The following is a 20,891-nucleotide window of genomic DNA, read 5'->3' on the forward strand; positions in this document are numbered from 1 at the left end:
TGTCAGTAGATCTGACTTTCAAGGATCACAACACTGTATCTATCACATCTGCTAGAAAAATGATAGGATAGATAATGAGAACCTTCAAAATTAGGGAAGCCAAGCCCAGGATGATTCTCTTCAAATAGTTTCTTCTCTCTAGGCTGGAATACTGCTGTACACTAACTTCCTAACGGCCCCTTTAAAGGCAGGTGTAATTGCAGACCTGGAAAATATTCAGAGAACTTTCACGGCACAGATAAGTACGATAAAGCACCTAAATTACTGGGAACGGTTGAAGTTCCCTGATTTGTACTCCCTGGAACACAAGCGAGAAAGATGCATAATTATAAACACTTTGGAAATCCTAGAGGGACTAGCCTCAAATCTGCACACGAAACTCACTCCCTACGAAAGCAAAAGACTCGGCAGGAGATGCAACATCATCCCTTCCCCCAATGAGAAGCAGGGGCGCCACGGTACGATAAGAGACAACACAATAAGTGTCAGGGGCCCAAGACTGTTCAACTGCCTCCCAGCATACATAAGGGGGATTACCAACAGACTCCTGACTATCTTCAAGAAGGCACTGGACAGGCCCCTAAAGTCAGTACCTGACCAGCCGGGCTGTGGTTCGTACGTCGGTTTACGTGCGGCCAGCAGTAACAGCCTGATTGATCAGGCCCTGATCCACCATGAGGCCTGGTCACGGACCGGGCTACGGGGGCGTTGGCCCCTGAAACCCCCTTCCAGGTCTATTCCAAGTAGTAACTGTGATGGTTGCGGTGTACTAACAGTGTGATGATGGTGGTGTAGTAACAGTGTGATGGTTGTGGTGTAGTAACAGTGTGATGGTTGTGATGTAGTAACAGTGCGATGGTTGTGGTGTAGTAACAGTGTGATGGTTGTGGTGTAGTAACAGTGTGATGGTTGTGATGTAGTAACAGTGTGATGGTTGTGGTGTAGTAACAGTGTGATGGTTGTGGTGTAGTAACAGTGTGATGGTTGTGGTGTAGTAACAGTGTGATGGTTGTGGTGTAGTAACAGTGTGATGGTTGTGGTGTAGTAACAGTGTGATGATGGTGGTGTAGTAACAGTGTGATGGTTGTGGTGTAGTAACAGTGTGATGGTTGTGGTGTAGTAACAGTGTGATGGTTGTGGTGTAGTAACAGTGTGATGGTTGTGGTGTAGTAACAGTGTGATGGTTGTGGTGTAGTAACAGTGTGGTGTTGGTGGTGTAGTAACAGTGTGATGGTTGTGGTGTAGTAACAGTGTGATGGTTGTGGTGTAGTAACAGTGTGATGGTTGTGGTGTAGTAACAGTGTGGTGGTGGTGTAGTAACAGTGTGATGGTTGTGGTGTAGTAACAGTGTGATGGTTGTGGTGTAGTAACAGTGTGATGGTTGTGGTGTAGTAACAGTGTGATGGTTGTGGTGTAGTAACAGTGTGATGGTTGTGGTGTAGTAACAGTGTGTAACAGTGTGGTGTTGGTGGTGTAGTAACAGTGTGATGGTTGTGGTGTAGTAACAGTGTGATGGTTGTGGTGTAGTAACAGTGTGATGGTGGTGGTGTAGTAACAGTGTGATGGTTGTGGTGTAGTAACAGTGTGATGGTTGTGGTGTAGTAACAGTGTGATGGTTGTGGTGTAGTAACAGTGTGATGGTTGTGGTGTAGTAACAGTGTGATGGTGGTGGTGTAGTAACAGTGTGATGGTTGTGGTGTAGTAACAGTGTGATGGTTGTGGTGTAGTAACAGTGTGATGGTTGTGGTGTAGTAACAGTGTGATGGTTGTGGTGTAGTAACAGTGTGATGGTTGTGGTGTAGTAACAGTGTGATGGTTGTGGTGTAGTAACAGTGTGATGGTTGTGGTGTAGTAACAGTGTGATGATGGTGGTGTAGTAACAGTGTGATGGTTGTGGTGTAGTAACAGTGTGATGGTTGTGGTGTAGTAACAGTGTGATGATGGTGGTGTAGTAACAGTGTGATGGTTGTGGTGTAGTAACAGTGTGATGGTTGTGGTGTAGTAACAGTGTGGTGGTTGTGGTGTAGTAACAGTGTGATGGTTGTGAGTGTGATGGTGGTGTAGTAACAGTGTGATGGTTGTGGTGTAGTAACAGTGTGATGGTGGGGGTGTAGTAACAGTGTGATGGTTGTGTGTAGTAACAGTGTGGTGTGGTGTAGTAACAGTGTGATGGTTGTGGTGTAGTAACAGTGTGATGGTTGTGGTGGAGTAACAGTGTGATGGTTGTGGTGTAGTAACATGGTTGTGTGAGTGTGGTGTATAGTAACAGTGTGTGGTGTAGTAACAGTGTGATGGTTGTGGTGTAGTAACAGTGTGATGGTTGTGGTGTAGTAACAGTGTGCTGGTTGTGGTGTAGTAACAGTGTGGTGTAACAGTGTGTGGTGTAGTAACAGTGTGATGGTTGTGGTGTAGTAACAGTGTGATGGTTGTGGTGTAGTAACAGTGTGATGGTTGTGGTGTAGTAACAGTGTGATGGTTGTGGTGTAGTAACAGTGTGATGGTTGTGATGTAGTAACAGTGTGATGGTTGTGGTGGTGGAGTAACAGTGTGATGGTTGTGGTGTAGTAACAGTGTGATGGTTGTGGTGTAGTAACAGTGTGATGGTTGTGGTGTAGTAACAGTGTGATGGTTGTGGTGTAGTAACAGTGTGATGGTTGTGGTGTAGTAACAGTGTGATGGTTGTGGTGTAGTAACAGTGTGATGGTTGTGGTGTAGTAACAGTGTGATGGTTGTGGTGTAGTAACAGTGTGATGGTTGTGGTGTAGTAACAGTGTGATGGTTGTGGTGTAGTAACAGTGTGATGGTTGTGATGTAGTAACAGTGTGGTGTTGGTGGTATAGTAACAGTGTGATGGTGGTGGTGTAGTAACAGTGTGATGGTTGTGGTGTAGTAACAGTGTGATGGTTGTGGTGTAGTAACAGTGTGATGGTTGTGGTGTAGTAACAGTGTGATGGTGGTGGTGTAGTAACAGTGTGATGGTGGTGGTGTAGTAACAGTGTGATGGTTGTGGTGTAGTAACAGTGTGATGGTTGTGGTGTAGTAACAGTTAGTAACAGTGTGATGATGGTGGTGTAGTAACAGTGTGATGATGGTGGTGTAGTAACAGTGTGATGATGGTGGTGTAGTAACAGTGTGATGGTTGTGGTGTAGTAACAGTGTGATGGTTGTGGTGTAGTAACAGTGTGATGGTTGTGGTGTAGTAACAGTGTGAGTGTAGTAACATGTGATTGTGGTGTAGTAACAGTGTGATGGTTGTGGTGTAGTAACAGTGTGATGGATTGTGGTGTAGTAACAGTGTGATGTTGTGGTGTAGTAACAGTGTGTTGTGGTGTAGTAACAGTGTGATGGTTGGTGGTGTAGTAACAGTGTGATGGTTGTGGTGTAGTAACAGTGTGATGATGGTTGTGGTGTAGTAACAGTGTGATGGTTGTGGTGTAGTAACAGTGTGATTGTGGTGTAGTAACAGTGTGATGGTTGTGGTGTAGTAACAGTGTAGTAACAGTGGTTGGTGGTGTAGTAACAGTGTGATGGTTGTGGTGTAGTAACAGTGTGATGGTTGTGGTGTAGTAACAGTGTGATGGTTGTGGTGTAGTAACAGTGTGATGGTTGTGGTGTAGTAACAGTGTGATGGTTGTGGTGTAGTAACAGTGTGATGGTTGTGGTGTAGTAACAGTGTGATGGTTGTGGTGTAGTAACAGTGTGATGGTTGTGGTGTAGTAACAGTGTGATGGTGGTGGTGTAGTAACAGTGTGATGGTTGTGGTGTAGTAACAGTGTGATGGTTGTGGTGTAGTAACAGTGTGATGGTGTAGTGGTGTAGTAACAGTGTGATGGTTGTGGTGTAGTAACAGTGTGATGGTTGTGGTGTAGTAACAGTGTGATGGTTGTGGTGTAGTAACAGTGTGATGGTTGTGGTGTAGTAACAGTGTGATGGTTGTGGTGTAGTAACAGTGTGATGGTTGTGGTGTAGTAACAGTGTGATGGTTGTGGTGTAGTAACAGTGTGATGGTTGTGGTGTAGTAACAGTGTGATGGTTGTGGTGTAGTAACAGTGTGATGGTTGTGGTGTAGTAACAGTGTGATGGTTGTGGTGTAGTAACAGTGTGATGGTTGTGGTGTAACAGTGTGATGGTTGTGGTGTAGTAACAGTGTGATGGTTGTGGTGTAGTAACAGTGTGATGGTTGTGGTGTAGTAACAGTGTGATGGTTGTGGTGTAGTAACAGTGTGATGTGGTGTAGTGGTGTAGTAACAGTGTGATGGTTGTGGTGTAGTAACAGTGTGATGGTTGTGGTGTAGTAACAGTGTGATGGTTGTGGTGTAGTAACAGTGTGATGGTTGTGATGTAGTAACAGTGTGTGGTTGTGGTGTAGTAACAGTGGTGTAGTAACAGTGTGATGTAGTAACAGTGTGATGGTGGTGGTGGTGGTGATGATGGTGGTGTAGTAACAGTGTGATGGTTGTGGTGTAGTAACAGTGTGATGGTTGTGGTGTAGTAACAGTGTGATGGTTGTGGTGTAGTAACAGTGTGATGGTTGTGGTGTAGTAACAGTGTGATGGTTGTGGTGTAGTAACAGTGTGATGGTTGTGGTGTAGTAACAGTGTGGTGGTGGTGGTGTAGTAATAGTATGATGGTGGTGGTGGTGTAGTAATAGTATGATGGTGGTGGTGGTGTAGTAATAGTATGATGGTGGTGGTGGTGTAGTAACAGTGTGATGGTGGTGGTGTAGTAACAGTGTGATGGTGGTGGTGGTGTAGTAATAGTATGATGGTGGTGGTGGTGTAGTAATAGTATGATGGTGGTGGTGGTGTAGTAATAGTATGATGGTGGTGGTGGTGTAGTAATAGTATGATGGTGGTGGTGTAGTAACAGTGTGATGGTGGTGGTGGTGTAGTAACAGTGTGATGGTTGTGGTGCAGTAACAGTGTGATGGTTGTGATGTAGTAACAGTGTGATGGTTGTGATGTAGTAACAGTGTTGTGTGTAGTAACAGTGGTGGTGTAGTAACAGTGTGAGTGTGATGGTGGTGTGGTGTAGTAACAGTGTGATGATGGTGGTGTAGTAACAGTGTGATGATGGTGGTGTAGTAACAGTGTGATGGTTGTGGTGTAGTAACAGTGTGATGGTAGTGGTGTAGTAACAGTGTGATAGTAACAGTGTGTGGTGGTGTAGTAACAGTGTGATGGTTGGTGGTGTAGTAACAGTGTGATGGTTGTGGTGTAGTAACAGTGTGATGGTGGTGTGGTGTAGTAACAGTGTGATGGTTGTGGTGTAGTAACAGTGTGAGTGTGTATAACAGTGTGATGTGGTGTAGTAACAGTGTGGTGGTTGTGGTGTAGTAACAGTGTGATGGTTGTGGTGTAGTAACAGTGTGATGGTTGTGGTGTAGTAACAGTGTGATGGTTGTGGTGTAGTAACAGTGTGATAACAGTGTGATGGTTGTGGTGTAGTAACAGTGTGATGGTGGTGGTGTAGTAACAGTGTGAGTATGGTTGTAGTAACAGTGTGATGGTTGTGATGTAGTAACAGTGTGATGGTGGTGGTGGTGTAGTAACAGTGTGATGGTTGTGGTGTAGTAACAGTGTGATGGTTGTGGTGTAGTAACAGTGTGATGGTTGTGGTGTAGTAACAGTGTGATGGTTGTGGTGTAGTAACAGTGTGATGGTTGTGGTGTAGTAACAGTGTGATGGTTGTGGTGTAGTAACAGTGTGATGGTTGTGGTGTAGTAACAGTGTGATGGTGGTGGTGTAGTAACAGTGTGATGGTTGTGGTGTAGTAACAGTGTGATGGTGGTCGTGTAGTAACAGTGTGGTGGTGGTGGTGGTGGTGGTGTAGTAACAGTGTGATGGTTGTGGTGTAGTAACAGTGTGTTGGTGGTGTAGTAACAGTGTGATGGTTGTGGTGTAGTAACAGTGTGATGGTGGTGGTGTAGTAACAGTGTGATGGTTGTGGTGTAGTAACAGTGTGATGGTTGTGGTGTAGTAACAGTGTGATGGTTGTGGTGTAGTAACAGTGTGATGGTTGTGGTGTAGTAACAGTGTGATGGTTGTGGTGTAGTAACAGTGTGGTGGTGGTGGTGGTGTAGTAACAGTGTGATGGTTGTGGTGTAGTAACAGTGTGGTGGTTATGGTGTAGTAACAGTGTGATGGTGGTGGTGTACTAACAGTGTGATGGTTGTGGTGTAGTAACAGTGTGATGGTTGTGGTGTAGTAACAGTGTGATGGTTGTGGTGTAGTAACAGTGTGATGGTTGTGGTGTAGTAACAGTGTGTGTAGGTGATGTGTGGTGTAGTAACAGTGTGATGGTTGTGGTGTAGTAACAGTGTGTTGGTGGTGTAGTAACAGTGTGATGGTTGTGGTGTAGTAACAGTGTGATGGTGGTGGTGTAGTAACAGTGTGATGGTTGTGGTGTAGTAACAGTGTGATGGTTGTGGTGTAGTAACAGTGTGATGGTGGTGGTGTAGTAACAGTGTGATGGTTGTGGTGTAGTAACAGTGTGATGGTTGTGATGTAGTAACAGTGTGATGGTGGTCGTGTAGTAACAGTGTGGTGGTGGTGGTGTAGTAACAGTGTGATGGTGGTGGTGGTGTAGTAATAGTATGATGGTGGTGTTGGTGTAGTAACAGTGTGATGGTTGTGATGTAGTAACAGTGTGATGGTTGTGTGTAGTAACAGTGTGATGGTTGTGGTGTAGTAACAGTGTGATGGTTGTGGTGTAGTAACAGTGTGGTGGTTGTGGTGTAGTAACAGTGTGATGGTTGTGGTGTAGTAACAGTGTGGTGGTTGTGGTGTAGTAACAGTGTGATGGTTGTGGTGTAGTAACAGTGTGATGGTTGTGGTGTAGTAACAGGGTGAGTGTGATGGTTGTGGTGTTGTAACAGTGTGATGGTTGTGGTGTAGTAACAGTGTGATGGTTGTGGTGTAGTAACAGTGTGATGGTTGTGGTGTAGTAACAGTGTGATGGTTGTGGTGTAGTAACAGTGTGTAACAGTGTGATTGTGGTGTAGTAACAGTGTGATGGTTGTGGTGTAGTAACAGTGTGAGTGTAGTAACAGTGTGATGGTTGTGGTGTAGTAACAGTGTGATGGTTGTGGTGTAGTAACAGTGTGATGGTGTGTGGTGTAGTAACAGTGTGATGGTTGTGGTGTAGTAACAGTGTGATGGTTGTGGTGTAGTAACAGTGTGAGTGGTTGTGGTGTAGTAACAGTGTGAGTGGTTGTGGTGTAGTAACAGTGTGATGGTTGTGGTGTAGTAACAGTGTGTAGTAACAGTGTGATTGTGGTGTAACAGTGGTTGTGGTGTAGTAACAGTGTGAGTGGTTGTGGTGTAGTAACAGTGTGTAACAGTGGTGGTGTAGTAACAGTGTGATGGTTGTGGTGTAGTAACAGTGTGATGGTTGTGGTGTAGTAACAGTGTGATGGTTGTGGTGTAGTAACAGTGTGATGGTTGTGGTGTAGTAACAGTGTGATGGTGGTGGTGTAGTAACATGGTTGTGGTGTAGTAACAGTGTGATGGTTGTGGTGTAGTAACAGTGTGATGGTTGTGGTGTAGTAACAGTGTGTGCTGGTTGTGGTGTAGTAACAGTGTGATGGTGGTGGTGTAGTAACAGTGTGATGGTTGTGGTGTGGTGGTTGTGGTGTAGTAACAGTGTGGTGTAGTAACAGTGTGATGTTGTGGTGTAGTAACATGTTGGTGGTGTGTGGTGGTTGTGGTGTAGTAACAGTGTGGTGGTGGTGGTGTAGTAACATTGTGGTGGTTGTGGTGTAGTAACAGTGTGGTGGTGGTGGTGTAGTAACATTGTGGTGGTTGTGGTGTAGTAACAGTGTGGTGGTGTAGTAACATTGTGGTGGTTGTGGTGTAGTAACAGTGTGATGGTGGTGGTGTAGTAACAGTGTGATGGTTGTGGTGTAGTAACAGTGTGATGGTTGTGGTGTAGTAACAGTGTGATGGTTGTGGTGTAGTAACAGTGTGGTGGTGGTGGTGTAGTAACAGTGTGATGGTTGTGGTGTAGTAACAGTGTGATGGTTGTGGTGTAGTAACAGTGTGATGGTTGTGGTGTAGTAACAGTGTGATGGTTGTGGTGTAGTAACAGTGTGGTGGTGGTGTAGTAACAGTGTGATGATGGTGTAGTAACAGTGTGATGGTTGTGGTGTAGTAACAGTGTGATGGTTGTGGTGTAGTAACAGTGTGATGGTTGTGGTGTAGTAACAGTGTGGTGGTTGTGGTGTAGTAACAGTGTGATGGTTGTGGTGTAGTAACAGTGTGATGGTTGTGGTGTAGTAACAGTGTGATGGTTGTGGTGTAGTAACAGTGTGATGGTTGTGGTGTAGTAACAGTGTGATGGTGGTGGTGTAGTAACAGTGTGGTGGTCGTGTAGTAACAGTGTGATGGTTGTGGTGTAGTAACAGTGTGTGGTGGTTGTGGTGTAGTAACAGTGTGGTTGTGGTGGTGGTGTAGTAACAGTGTGATGGTTGTGGTGTAGTAACAGTGTGATGGTTGTGATGTAGTAACAGTGTGGTGGTGGTGGTGGTGTAGTAACAGTGTGATGGTTGTGGTGTAGTAACAGTGTGATGGTTGTGGTGTAGTAACAGTGTGATGGTTGTGGTGTAGTAACAGTGTGATGGTTGTGATGTAGTAACAGTGTGATGGTTGTGATGTAGTAACAGTGTGATGGTTGTGATGTAGTAACAGTGTGGTGGTGGTGGTGTAGTAACAGTGTGATGGTTGTGGTGTAGTAACAGTGTGATGGTTGTGATGTAGTAACAGTGTGATGGTGGTGGTGTAGTAACAGTGTCGTGGTTGTGGTGTAGTAACAGTGTGATGGTTGTGGTGTAGTAACAGTGTGATGGTTGTGGTGTAGTAACAGTGTGATGGTTGTGGTGTAGTAACAGTGTGATGGTTGTGGTGTAGTAACAGTGTTATGGTTGTGGTGTAGTAACAGTGTGATGGTTGTGGTGTAGTAACAGTGTGATGGTTGTGGTGTAGTAATAGTGTGATAATGGTTGTGTAGTAACAGTGTGGTGGTTGTGGTGTAGTAACAGTGTGGTGGTGGTGGTGTACGAACAGTGTGGTGGTGGTGTAGTAACAGTGTGATGGTTGTGGTGTAGTAACAGTGTGATGGTTGTGATGTAGTAACAGTGTGATGGTAGTCGTGTAGTAACAGTGTGGTGGTTGTGGTGTAGTAACAGTGTGGTGCTGGTGGTGCTGGTGTAGTAACAGTGTGATGGTTGTGGTGTAGTAATAGTGTGGTGGTGGTGGTGTAGTAACAGTGTGATGGTTGTGGTGTAGTAACAGTGTGATGGTTGTGATGTAGTAACAGTGTGGTGGTTGTGGTGTAGTAACAGTGTGATGGTTGTGTAGTAACAGTGTGGCATGCAAAGAGTACGTAACCTTTATTCGGCGCATGTACACACCCTCATTTACAGGCTATCTCCCCCAACCAGCGAACCAGGTTGCTAAGAGTTGATGATGGGGCCCCGTCGTTCAACTAGTGACCAGGTTCTAGCCAATAAGAAGATGGGTTTGGCAATCGCAGAGGTTATGTGGGTACCGCTCTCCTGTCTGCCCTTGTCATTCCCATTCTAGAGCTGGTTGAAGCACGGTCTGCTATCTTGTGGCTTCTATTTCTGCCTTGCTTACCGTGGAGTGCACTATACTTATCACTGTACATAATGTACATATTGCTGTTCTAAATTGGTGAAGGATAATATAAGTCTAAACTTTTTCTGCTGTGTTTATTTTGCTCCCATTACACCCGGGATAACAGGCCATTTGGAATCCTGGGTTGTAATATGGGTAGCCTGTCCGAGAGCTGGAGCTGGACTTAGAGAAACGGTTGAGCTTAGGGTGAAGCTCGTAGCAGGAACATTGTGCAGCTTGCTGTCTGGCATTGCATTAGCTTTGCCTACGCTTAACAGCTCGCTACTAGCTTGTTCGGTGTGCTCGCTTTGCTACGGTCAATTTTCTAGAACAGTGTAGCTGTCTGGCATTGCTTTACAAATTTTGCGTGTCAGTTGTTACTAGCCTGTTCGGTGTGGAGAATTTTGCAGTCGGCTTTGCTTGTATGCGTATTCTGCAATCGTACTATGCATAGCTAAGCGTGTTCTGCAAATTAACGTGTTACGTTGGGGTATTCTGCAATCGTACTGTGCATAGCGAATAACTTATGCCACCTAGACGAGTCAGACGTCTGGTGTCGGCATATACTTTGCATAACATACCTAAATTGTCCCTACAGCATTGTTGGCAAATTGCTCGTTCCATTGGCATTATGCTACAAACGCACTCTCACAGCTGCGCAACTGGGTTCACTGATTGCTGACAAACTTACAGAAGAAGAGATGGCACATCAGACTCCTCCCTCTACGGGAGCTAGGGCCCAAAAACTCCTATGTTCTCGCACGAGGAAGATGATACACCTACGGAGCAAAATGGTCAGTATAGTGCAGCTGGGTTGTCTCAGGGTGAATCAGGGTCGTTGGCACTTGAGCTGGCAAAAATCAATCTTGAGCAAACTAGGGAACAGAGAGCATTCGCAAGGGAAGAATTTGATAGGGAAAGAGAAAGGAGGCAGTTGTGAGTCTGGGGTTGGGGCAGTACTATTACAAATCGGGAACGAGGAGTTGCAGCCTGTAGCATACTTTTAGCCATGAAGAACCACAACACAAGGCTTATGCGCTGGACGCTAAGGCTGCAGCCCTGTAATATTTCCATTAAATATATTGCCGGCAAAGAAAATATGTTGGCAGACTCTTTATCTAGAGTCTAATATTTTTATTTATTTAGGTTAGGATGTTATTTGTGGTAACCCCTTTTCACGCTCTTTTTTTTTATCCCCTGGTGTGGGGTTTTTTTTTAGTGAGGGGATGCGGGCTACCGTCCGCCTGTATCTTGGACCTATGCTAGCCTGTCTGACTGCTGTCTCACTCTAAGTTTTGGGTTTGGCTTTTGGTCACGAGAAAAGCTGAGCTCTATCTAAGAGTTGGATGGTGGAGAGGAAAGGCGGTCCCATTATTTTGTGCCATGGCGGCACGGTTACCACTGGGAGGTGGCAGCCTAATCCTGAGCCTTCTCGGGGTGGGGGTGTGGCATACAAAGAGTACGTAATCTTTATTCGGCGCATGTACACACCCTCATTTACAGGCTATCTCCCCCAACCAGCGAACCAGGTTGCTAAGAGTTGATGATGGGGCCCCGTCGTTCAACTAGTGACCAGGTTCTAGCCAATAAGAAGATGGGTTTGGAAATCGCAGAGGTTATGTGGGTACCGCTCTCCTGTCTGCCCTTGTCATTCCCATTCTAGAGCTGGTTGAAGCACGGTCTGCTATCTTGTGGCTTCTATTTCTGCCTTGCTTACCGTGGAGTGCACTATACTTATCACTGTACATAATGTACATATTGCTGTTCTAAATTGGTGAAGGATAATATAAGTCTAAACTTTTTCTGCTGTGTTTATTTTGCTCCCATTACACCCGGGATAACAGGCCATTTGGAATCCTGGGTTGTAATAAACAGTGTGATGGTTGTGATGTAGTAAGTGTGGTGGTGGTGGTGTAGTAACAGTGTGATGGTGGTGGTGTATTAACAGTGTGATGGTTGTGGTGTGGTAACAGGGTGGTGGTGGTGGTGTAGTAACAGGGTGGTGGTGGTGGTGTAGTAACAGTGTGATGGTGGTGGTGTAGTAACAGTGTGATGGTTGTGATGTAGTAACAGTGTGGTGGTTGTGGTGTAGTAACAGTGTGATGGTTGTGGTGTAGTAACAGTGTGATGGTTGTGGTGTAGTAACAGTGTGATGGTTGTGATGTAGTAACAGGGTGGTGGTGGGGTAGTAACAGTGTGATGGTGGTGGTGTATTAACAGTGTGATGGTTGTGGTGTAGTAAGTGTGGTGGTGGTGTATTAACAGTGTGATGGTTGTGATGTAGTAACAGTGTGGTGGTTATGGTGTAGTAACAGTGTGATGGTTGTGTAGTAACAGTGTGATGGTGGTGTAGTAATATTGTGGTGGTTGTGGTGTAGTAACAGTGTGATGGTTGTGGTGTAACAGTGTGATGGTTGTGGTGTAGTAACAGTGTGATGGTTGTGGTGTACGAACAGTGTGATGGTTGTGGTGTAGTAACAGTGTGGTGGTGGTGTAGTAACAGTGTGATGGTTGTGGTGTAGTAACAGTGTGGTGGTGGTGTAGTAACAGTCTGGTGGTGGTGGTGGTGGTGTAGTAACAGTGTGGTGGTTGTGTAATAACAGTGTGATGGTTGTGGTGTAGTAACAGTGTGAAGGTTGTGGTGTAGTAACAGTGTGAAGGTTGTGGTGTAGTAACAGTGTGATGGTTGTGGTGTAGTAACAGTGTCGTGGTTGTGGTGTAGTAACAGTGTGATGGTTGTGGTGTAGTAACAGTGTGATGGTTGTGGTGTAGTAACAGTGTGAAGGTTGTGGTGTAGTAACAGTGTGATGGTTGTGGTGTAGTAACAGTGTGGTGGTGGTGGTGTAGTAACAGTGTGATGGTGGTGGTGTAGTAACAGTGTGATGGTTGTGGTGTAGTAACAGTGTGATGGTTGTGGTGTAGTAACAGTGTGGTGGTGGTGGTGTAGTAACAGTGTGATGGTAGTGGTGTAGTAACAGTGTGATGGTTGTGGTGTAGTAACAGTGTGATGGTTGTGGTGTAGTAACAGTGTGATGGTGGTGGTGTAGTAACAGTGTGATGGTTGTGTAGTAACAGTGTGATGGTTGTGGTGTAGTAACAGTGTGATGGTGGTGGTGTAGTAACAGTGTGATGGTTGTGGTGTAGTAACAGTGTGGTGGTGGTGGTGTAGTAACAGTGTGATGGTTGTGGTGTAGTAACAGTGTGATGGTTGTGGTGTAGTAACAGTGTGATGGTTGTGGTGTAGTAACAGTGTGGTGGTGGTGGTGTAGTAACAGTGTGATGGTTGTGGTGTAGTAACAGTGTGATGGTTGTGGTGTAGTAACAGTGTGATTGTTGTGGTGTAGTAACAGTGTGGTGGTGGTGGTGTAGTAACAGTGTGATGGTTGTGTAGTAACAGTGTGATGGTGGTGGTGTAGTAACAGTGTGATGGTTGTGGTGTAGTAACAGTGTGGTGGTGGTGGTGTAGTAACAGTGTGATGGTTGTGGTGTAGTAACAGTGTGATGGTTGTGGTGTAGTAACAGTGTGATGGTTGTGGTGTAGTAACAGTGTGATGGTGGTGGTGTAGTAACAGTGTGGTGGTGGTGGTGGTGTAGTAACAGTGTGGTGGTGGGGGTGGTGTAGTAACAGTGTGATGGTGGTGGTGTAGTAACAGTGTGGTGGTGGTGTAGTAACAGTGTGATGGTGGTGGTGTAGTAACAGTGTGGTGGTGGTGGTGGTGTAGTAACAGTGTGGTGGTGGGGGTGGTGTAGTAACAGTGTGATGGTGGTGGTGTAGTAACAGTGTGGTGGTGGTGGTGTAGTAACAGTGTGATGGTTGTGGTGTAGTAACAGTGTGATGGTTGTGGTGTAGTAACAGTGTGATGGTGGTGGTGTAGTAACAGTGTGGTGGTGGTGGTGGTGTAGTAACAGTGTGGTGGTGGGGGTGGTGTAGTAAGTGTGGTGGTGGTGTAGTAACAGTGTGATGGTGGTGGTGTAGTAACAGTGTGGTGGTGGTGTAGTAACAGTGTGATGGTGGTGGTGTAGTAACAGTGTGGTGGTGGTGTAGTAACAGTGTGATGGTGGTGGTGTAGTAACAGTGTGGTGGTGGTGTAGTAACAGTGTGATGGTTGTGGTGTAGTAACGACGTGGTTGGGGTTTAGTAACAGTGTGATGGTTGTGTAGTAACAGTGTGGTGGTTGTGATGTAGTAACAGTGTGGTGGAGGTGGTGTAGTAACAGTGTGATGGTTGTGGTGTAGTAACGACGTGGTTGTGGTGTAGTAACAGTGTGATGGTTGTGGTGTAGTAACAGTGTGGTGGAGGTGGTGTAGTAACAGTGTGGTGGAGGTGGTGTAGTAACAGTGTGGTGGTGGTGGTGTAGTAACAGTGTGTTGGTGGTGTAGTAACAGTGTGATGGTGGTGGTGTAGTAACAGTGTGTTGGTGGTGTAGTAACAGTGTGGTGGTGGTGGTGTAGTAACAGTGTGATGGTTGTGGTGTAGTAACAGTGTGATGGTGGTGGTGTAGTAACAGTGTGATGGTGGTGTAGTAACAGTGTGATGGTGGTGGTGTAGTAACAGTGTGTTGGTGGTGTAGTAACAGTGTGATGGTGGTGGTGTAGTAACAGTGTGTTGGTGGTGTAGTAACAGTGTGATGGTGGTGGTGTAGTAACAGTGTGGTGGTGGTGGTGGTGTAGTAACAGTGTGGTGGTGGGGGTGGTGTAGTAACAGTGTGATGGTGGTGGTGTAGTAACAGTGTGGTGGTGGTGTAGTAACAGTGTGGTGGTGGGGGTGGTGTAGTAACAGTGTGATGGTGGTGGTGTAGTAACAGTGTGATGGTGGTGGTGTAGTAACAGTGTGGTGGTGGGGGTGGTGTAGTAACAGTGTGATGGTGGTGGTGTAGTAACAGTGTGGTGGTGGTGGTGTAGTAACAGTGTGATGGTTGTGGTGTAGTAACAGTGTGATGGTGGTGGTGTAGTAACAGTGTGGTGGTGGTGGTGGTGTAGTAACAGTGTGGTGGTGGGGGTGGTGTAGTAAGTGTGGTGGTGGTGTAGTAACAGTGTGATGGTGGTGGTGTAGTAACAGTGTGATGGTGGTGGTGTAGTAACAGTGTGGTGGTGGTGGTGGTGTAGTAACAGTGTGGTGGTGGGGGTGGTGTAGTAACAGTGTGGTGGTGGTGTAGTAACAGTGTGGTGGAGGTGGTGTAGTAACAGTGTGGTGGAGGTGGTGTAGTAACAGTGTGGTGGAGGTGGTGTAGTAACAGTGTGGTGGAGGTGGTGTAGTAACAGTGTGATGGTGGTGGTGTAGTAACAGTGTGGTGGTGGGGGTGGTGTAGTAACAGTGTGATGGTTGTGATGTAGTAACAGTGTGGTGGTGGTGGTGTAGTAACAGTGTGGTGGTTGTGATGTAGTAACAGTGTGGTGGAGGTGGTGTAGTAACAGTGTGGTGGTGGGGGTGGTGTAGTAACAGTGTGATGGTGGTGGTGTAGTAACAGTGTGGTGGTGGGGGTGGTGTAGTAACAGTGTGGTGGTGGGGGTGGTGTAGTAACAGTGTGATGGTTGTGATGTAGTAACAGTGTGGTGGTGGTGGTGTAGTAACAGTGTGGTGGTGGTGGTGTAGTAACAGTGTGATGGTTGTGGTGTAGTAACAGTGTGATGGTGGTGGTGTAGTAACAGTGTGGTGGTTGTGGTGTAGTAACAGTGTGGTGGTGGTGGTGTAGTAACAGTGTGATGGTGGTGGTGTAGTAACAGTGTGATGATTGTGGTGTAGTAACAGTGTGATGATGGTGGTGTAGTAACAGTGTGATGGTTGTGATGTAGTAACAGTGCGATGATGGTGGTGTAGTAACAGTGTGATGGTGGTGGTGTAGTAACAGTGTGATGGTGGTGGTGTAGTAACAGTGTGGTGGTGGTGGTGTAGTAACAGTGTGATGATGGTGGTGTAGTAACAGTGTGATGGTGGTGTAGTAACAGTGTGGTGGTGGTGGTGTAGTAACAGTGTGATGGTGGTGGTGTAGTAACAGTGTGATGGTGGTGGTGTAGTAACAGTGTGATGGTGGTGGTGTAGTAACAGTGTGGTGGTGGTGGTGTAGTAACAGTGTGATGGTGGTGGTGGTGTAGTAATAGTATGATGGTGGTGGTGTAGTAACAGTGTGATGGTGGTGGTGTAGTAACAGTGTGATGGTGGTGTAGTAACAGTGTGGTGGTGGTGGTGGTGTAGTAACAGTGTGATGGTGGTGGTGTAGTAACAGTGTGATGGTGGTGGTGTAGTAACAGTGTGATGGTGGTGTAGTAACAGTGTGGTGGGGGTGGTGTAGTAACAGTGTGATGGTGGTGTAGTAACAGTGTGGTGGAGGTGGTGTAGTAACAGTGTGGTGGAGGTGGTGTAGTAACAGTGTGTTGGTGGTGTAGTAACAGTGTGATGGTGGTGGTGTAGTAACAGTGTGATGGTGGTGGTGTAGTAACAGTGTGGTGGTGGTGTAGTAACAGTGTGATGGTGGTGGTGTAGTAACAGTGTGTTGGTGGTGTAGTAACAGTGTGATGGTGGTGGTGTAGTAACAGTGTGATGGTGGTGGTGTAGTAACAGTGTGATGGTGGTGGTGTAGTAACAGTGTGATGGTGGTGGTGTAGTAACAGTGTGATGGTGGTGTAGTAACAGTGTGATGGTGGTGTTGGTGTAGTAACAGTGTGATAGTGGTGGTGTAGTAACAGTGTGATGGTGGTGGTGTAGTAACAGTGTGATGGTGGTGTAGTAACAGTGTGGTGGTGGTGGTGGTGTAGTAACAGTGTGATGGTGGTGGTGTAGTAACAGTGTGATGGTGGTGGTGTAGTAACAGTGTGATGGTGGTGTAGTAACAGTGTGGTGGGGGTGGTGTAGTAACAGTGTGATGGTGGTGTAGTAACAGTGTGGTGGAGGTGGTGTAGTAACAGTGTGGTGGAGGTGGTGTAGTAACAGTGTGTTGGTGGTGTAGTAACAGTGTGATGGTGGTGGTGTAGTAACAGTGTGATGGTGGTGGTGTAGTAACAGTGTGGTGGTGGTGTAGTAACAGTGTGATGGTGGTGGTGTAGTAACAGTGTGTTGGTGGTGTAGTAACAGTGTGATGGTGGTGGTGTAGTAACAGTGTGATGGTGGTGGTGTAGTAACAGTGTGATGGTGGTGGTGTAGTAACAGTGTGATGGTGGTGGTGTAGTAACAGTGTGATGGTGGTGGTGTAGTAACAGTGTGTTGGTGGTGTAGTAACAGTGTGATGGTGGTGGTGTAGTAACAGTGTGTTGGTGGTGTAGTAACAGTGTGATGGTGGTGGTGTAGTAACAGTGTGATGGTGGTGGTGTAGTAACAGTGTGATGGTGGTGGTGTAGTAACAGTGTGATGGTGGTGGTGTAGTAACAGTGTGATGGTGGTGGTGTAGTAACAGTGTGTTGGTGGTGTAGTAACAGTGTGATGGTGGTGGTGTAGTAACAGTGTGATGGTGGTGGTATAGTAACAGTGTGTTGCTTGTCGTGTTACAGGGGGGTTGAGTACTACGGCCGCTGTCAAAATACAGTTGCTGGATGTGAACGACAACCGCCCCACCTTCTATCCTCAGCAGTACAACGTGTCGCTGCGGGAGCAACACAAGTCGTCCAGCTCCCCGGTCGTCGTGGTCGTCGCCACGGACAAGGATGCTGGTATCTACGGACAGGTGAGTCTGCTAAGATGTTCGTGTATTGTAGCAACGCTGACTCACGCGGAGTGTGCAAGATGTATGTTAAAAATTATGTTAAGATGTCTTCTTTGTTAAGATGTCTTCTTTGTTAAGATGTCTTCTTTGTTATGATGTCTTCTTTGTTATGATGTCTTCTTTGTTATGATGTCTTCTTTGTTATGATGTCTTCTTTGTTAAGATGTCTTCTTTGTTAAGATGTCTTCTTTGTTAAGATGTCTTCTTTGTTAAGATGTCTTCTTTGTTATGTCTTCTTTGTTATGATGTCTTCTTTGTTATGATGTCTTCTTTGTTATGATGTCTTCTTTGTTATGTCTTCTTTGTTATGTCTTCTTTGTTATGTCTTCTTTGTTATGTCTTCTTTGTTATGTCTTCTTTGTTATGTCTTCTTTGTTATGATGTCTTCTTTGTTATGTCTTCTTTGTTATGTCTTCTTTGTTATGATGTCTTCTTTGTTATGATGTCTTCTTTGTTATGATGTCTTCTTTGTTAAGATGTCTTCTTTCTTAAGATGTCTTCTTTGTTATGATGTCTTGTTAAGATGTCTTCTTTGTTAAGATGTCTTCTTTGTTATGATGTCTTGTTAAGATGTCTTCTTTGTTAAGATGTCTTCTTTGTTATGTCTTCTTTGTTAAGATGTCTTCTTTGTTATGTCTTCTTTGTTAAGATGTCTTCTTTGTTATGTCTTCTTTGTTATGATGTCTTCTTTATGTCTTCTTTGTTATGATGTCTGTTATGTCTTCTTTGTTATGATGTCTTCTTTGTTATGATGTCTTCTTTGTTATGATGTCTGTTATGTCTTCTTTGTTATGTCTTCTTTGTTATGTCTTCTTTGTTAAGATGTCTTCTTTGTTATGATGTCTTCTTTGTTATGATGTCTGTTATGTCTTCTTTGTTATGTCTTCTTTGTTATGATGTCTTCTTTGTTATGATGTCTTCTTTGTTATGATGTCTGTTATGTCTTCTTTGTTATGATGTCTTCTTTGTTATGATGTCGTCTTTGTTATGTCTTCTTTGTTATGATGTCTTTTTTGTTAAGATGTCTTCTTTGTTAAGATGTCTTCTTTGTTATGATGTCTTCTTTGTTATGATGTCTTCTTTGTTATGATGTCTTCTTTGTTATGTCTTCTTTGTTAAGATGTCTTCTTTGTTATGATGTCTTCTTTGTTATGATGTCTTCTTTGTTATGTCTTCTTTGTTATGATGTCTTCTTTGTTATGATGTCTTCTTTGTTATGATGTCTTCTTTGTTATTATGTCTTCTTTGTTATGTCTTCTTTGTTATGATGTCTTCTTTGTTATGATGTCTTCTTTGTTATGTCTTCTTTGTTAAGATGTCTTCTTTGTTATGTCTTCTTTGTTAAGATGTCTTCTTTGTTATGTCTTCTTTGTTATGTCTTCTTTGTTATGATGTCTTCTTTGTTATGTCTTTGTTATGTCTTCTTTGTTAAGATGTCTTCTTTGTTAAGATGTCTTCTTTGTTATGATGTCTTTATTATGTCTTCTTTGTTATGATGTCTTCTTTGTTAAGATGTCTTCTTTGTTATGATGTCTTCTTTGTTATGTCTTCTTTGTTATGTCTTCTTTGTTATGATGTCTTCTTTGTTATGTCTTCTTTGTTAAGATGTCTTCTTTGTTAAGATGTCTTCTTTGTTAAGATGTCTTCTTTGTTATGTCTTCTTTGTTATGTCTTCTTTGTTAAGATGTCTTCTTTGTTATGATGTCTTCTTTGTTAAGATGTCTTCTTTGTTATGTCTTCTTTGTTAAGATGTCTTCTTTGTTAAGATGTCTTCTTTGTTAAGATGTCTTCTTTGTTATGTCTTCTTTGTTATGTCTTCTTTGTTATGTCTTCTTTGTTATGTCTTCTTTGTTATGTCTTCTTTGTTATGTCTTCTTTGTTAAGATGTCTTCTTTGTTAAGATGTCTTCTTTGTTATGATGTCTTGTTAAGATGTCTTCTTTGTTAAGATGTCTTCTTTGTTATGTCTTCTTTGTTATGTCTTCTTTGTTATGTCTTCTTTGTTATGTCTTCTTTGTTATGTCTTCTTTGTTATGTCTTCTTTGTTATGATGTCTTCTTTGTTAAGATGTCTTCTTTGTTATGATGTCTTCTTTGTTAAGATGTCTTCTTTGTTAAGATGTCTTCTTTGTTAAGATGTCTTCTTTGTTAAGATGTCTTCTTTGTTATGTCTTCTTTGTTATGTCTTCTTTATGTCTTCTTTGTTATGTCTTCTTTGTTATGATGTCTTCTTTGTTATGTCTTCTTTGTTATGTCTTCTTTGTTATGATGTCTTCTTTGTTAAGATGTCTTCTTTGTTATGTCTTCTTTGTTATGATGTCTTCTTTGTTATGTCTTCTTTGTTATGATGTCTTTTTTGTTATGATGTCTGTTATGTCTTCTTTGTTTTGATGTCTTCTTTGTTATGATGTCTGTTATGTCTTCTTTGTTATGATGTCTTCTTTGTTATGACGTCTTCTTTGTTAAGATGTCTTCTTTGTTATGTCTTCTTTGTTATGTCTTCTTTAAGATGTCTTCTCTGTTAAGATGTCTTCTCTGTTCAGATGTCTTCTCTGTTCAGATGTCTTCTTTGTTAACAGAGAAGATGTCTGCTAGTTCCTGTTAATGTAATATAAAACTCTCCACTATTTTCTCTTGGGCTGGAAACTTACTGATATATGTCTGTAGGTGACAGTACTAATGTGTAGGTGTCTTGGTGTGAGTCCCCTGTTTAGTAGTCCAGGTGTCTGCGTACTCGCAGTATGAGTACAGCTGCTCAATAAACTCGTCCCTCGGGGACGAGTTTACTGAGCAGCTGGGCAAAACCTCAACAAAATTCTCTCTGTCATAAAATGACCTAAGGTTTATTAGACAAGATTTCCCATGGGTAGACATATAGAGAGTAAGTGTGAAAGTATAAGTCGTTCACGATGTCTGTATTTAGATTCGTAGGTTCTTGCTTGTAAGCACCAGCTGTAAGCACCAGTTAGAATTACCAGTAACCCTCTTCGTGATTCCTCTTATGTTGGGAGGGAAAGAGTTGAAAAGTCCTCGGGGAGTTATTCCTTTTGACTTACTTGCCGCTCTGCCAGACTCCCACCCTATTAAAGGGGAATTTCAGTGTATAGATTTGGAATCAATCTTTCTTCAGCATTTTCGAGATGTGTCTAGGTGGAGACGCCCTAGATGTAGGTGCCTTGGCTGTTAGGTATCTAGGTGTCTTGCGTTAACGCGCTCACTCACCCACAGGTGACTTACACTAACATGCTCACTTACCCACAGGTGACTTACGAGATCGTGGGTGGTAATGACGCTGGTATCTTCCGCATCAACGGTAAGACTGGTGAGATCTTCGTCAACGAGCGTCTCTCCAAGGCCACCCCGATGTACCACATCAATGTCTCAGCTCGTGACGGAGCGGGTCTCAGGTACATCACCATCACCCACAGTGGTATATAGACAGACTGCTTATAAATGACCATAATTTTTAAAGGGGTGGACCGGTAAGCCAGCGGAAGGCCTCGGTCAGATGACCAAAAGCTCCAAAGGCGGGTCATCATCTGACTAAGACCCGCGTCAGGAAAC

At 44.2% G+C, this 20,891-nt stretch overlaps 1 protein-coding gene across 1 annotated transcript in view; it reads left to right on the plus strand.

Annotated features, from left to right (window-relative positions):
• The window catches only part of LOC128705429 (protein dachsous-like), an 83,684-nt gene that overhangs the window by 11,532 nt on the left and 51,261 nt on the right, over positions 1-20,891 (plus strand). Inside the window, exons 2-3 of the mRNA XM_070087784.1 lie at positions 17,118-17,290; positions 20,589-20,734. Of these exons, the coding sequence (XP_069943885.1) occupies positions 17,118-17,290; positions 20,589-20,734 (319 nt within the window). The remainder of the gene's footprint in view (positions 1-17,117; positions 17,291-20,588; positions 20,735-20,891) is intronic.

The sequence above is a fragment of the Cherax quadricarinatus genome, chromosome 2, assembly GCF_038502225.1.
Source record: "Cherax quadricarinatus isolate ZL_2023a chromosome 2, ASM3850222v1, whole genome shotgun sequence".
Lineage (NCBI taxonomy): Eukaryota > Metazoa > Arthropoda > Malacostraca > Decapoda > Parastacidae > Cherax > Cherax quadricarinatus.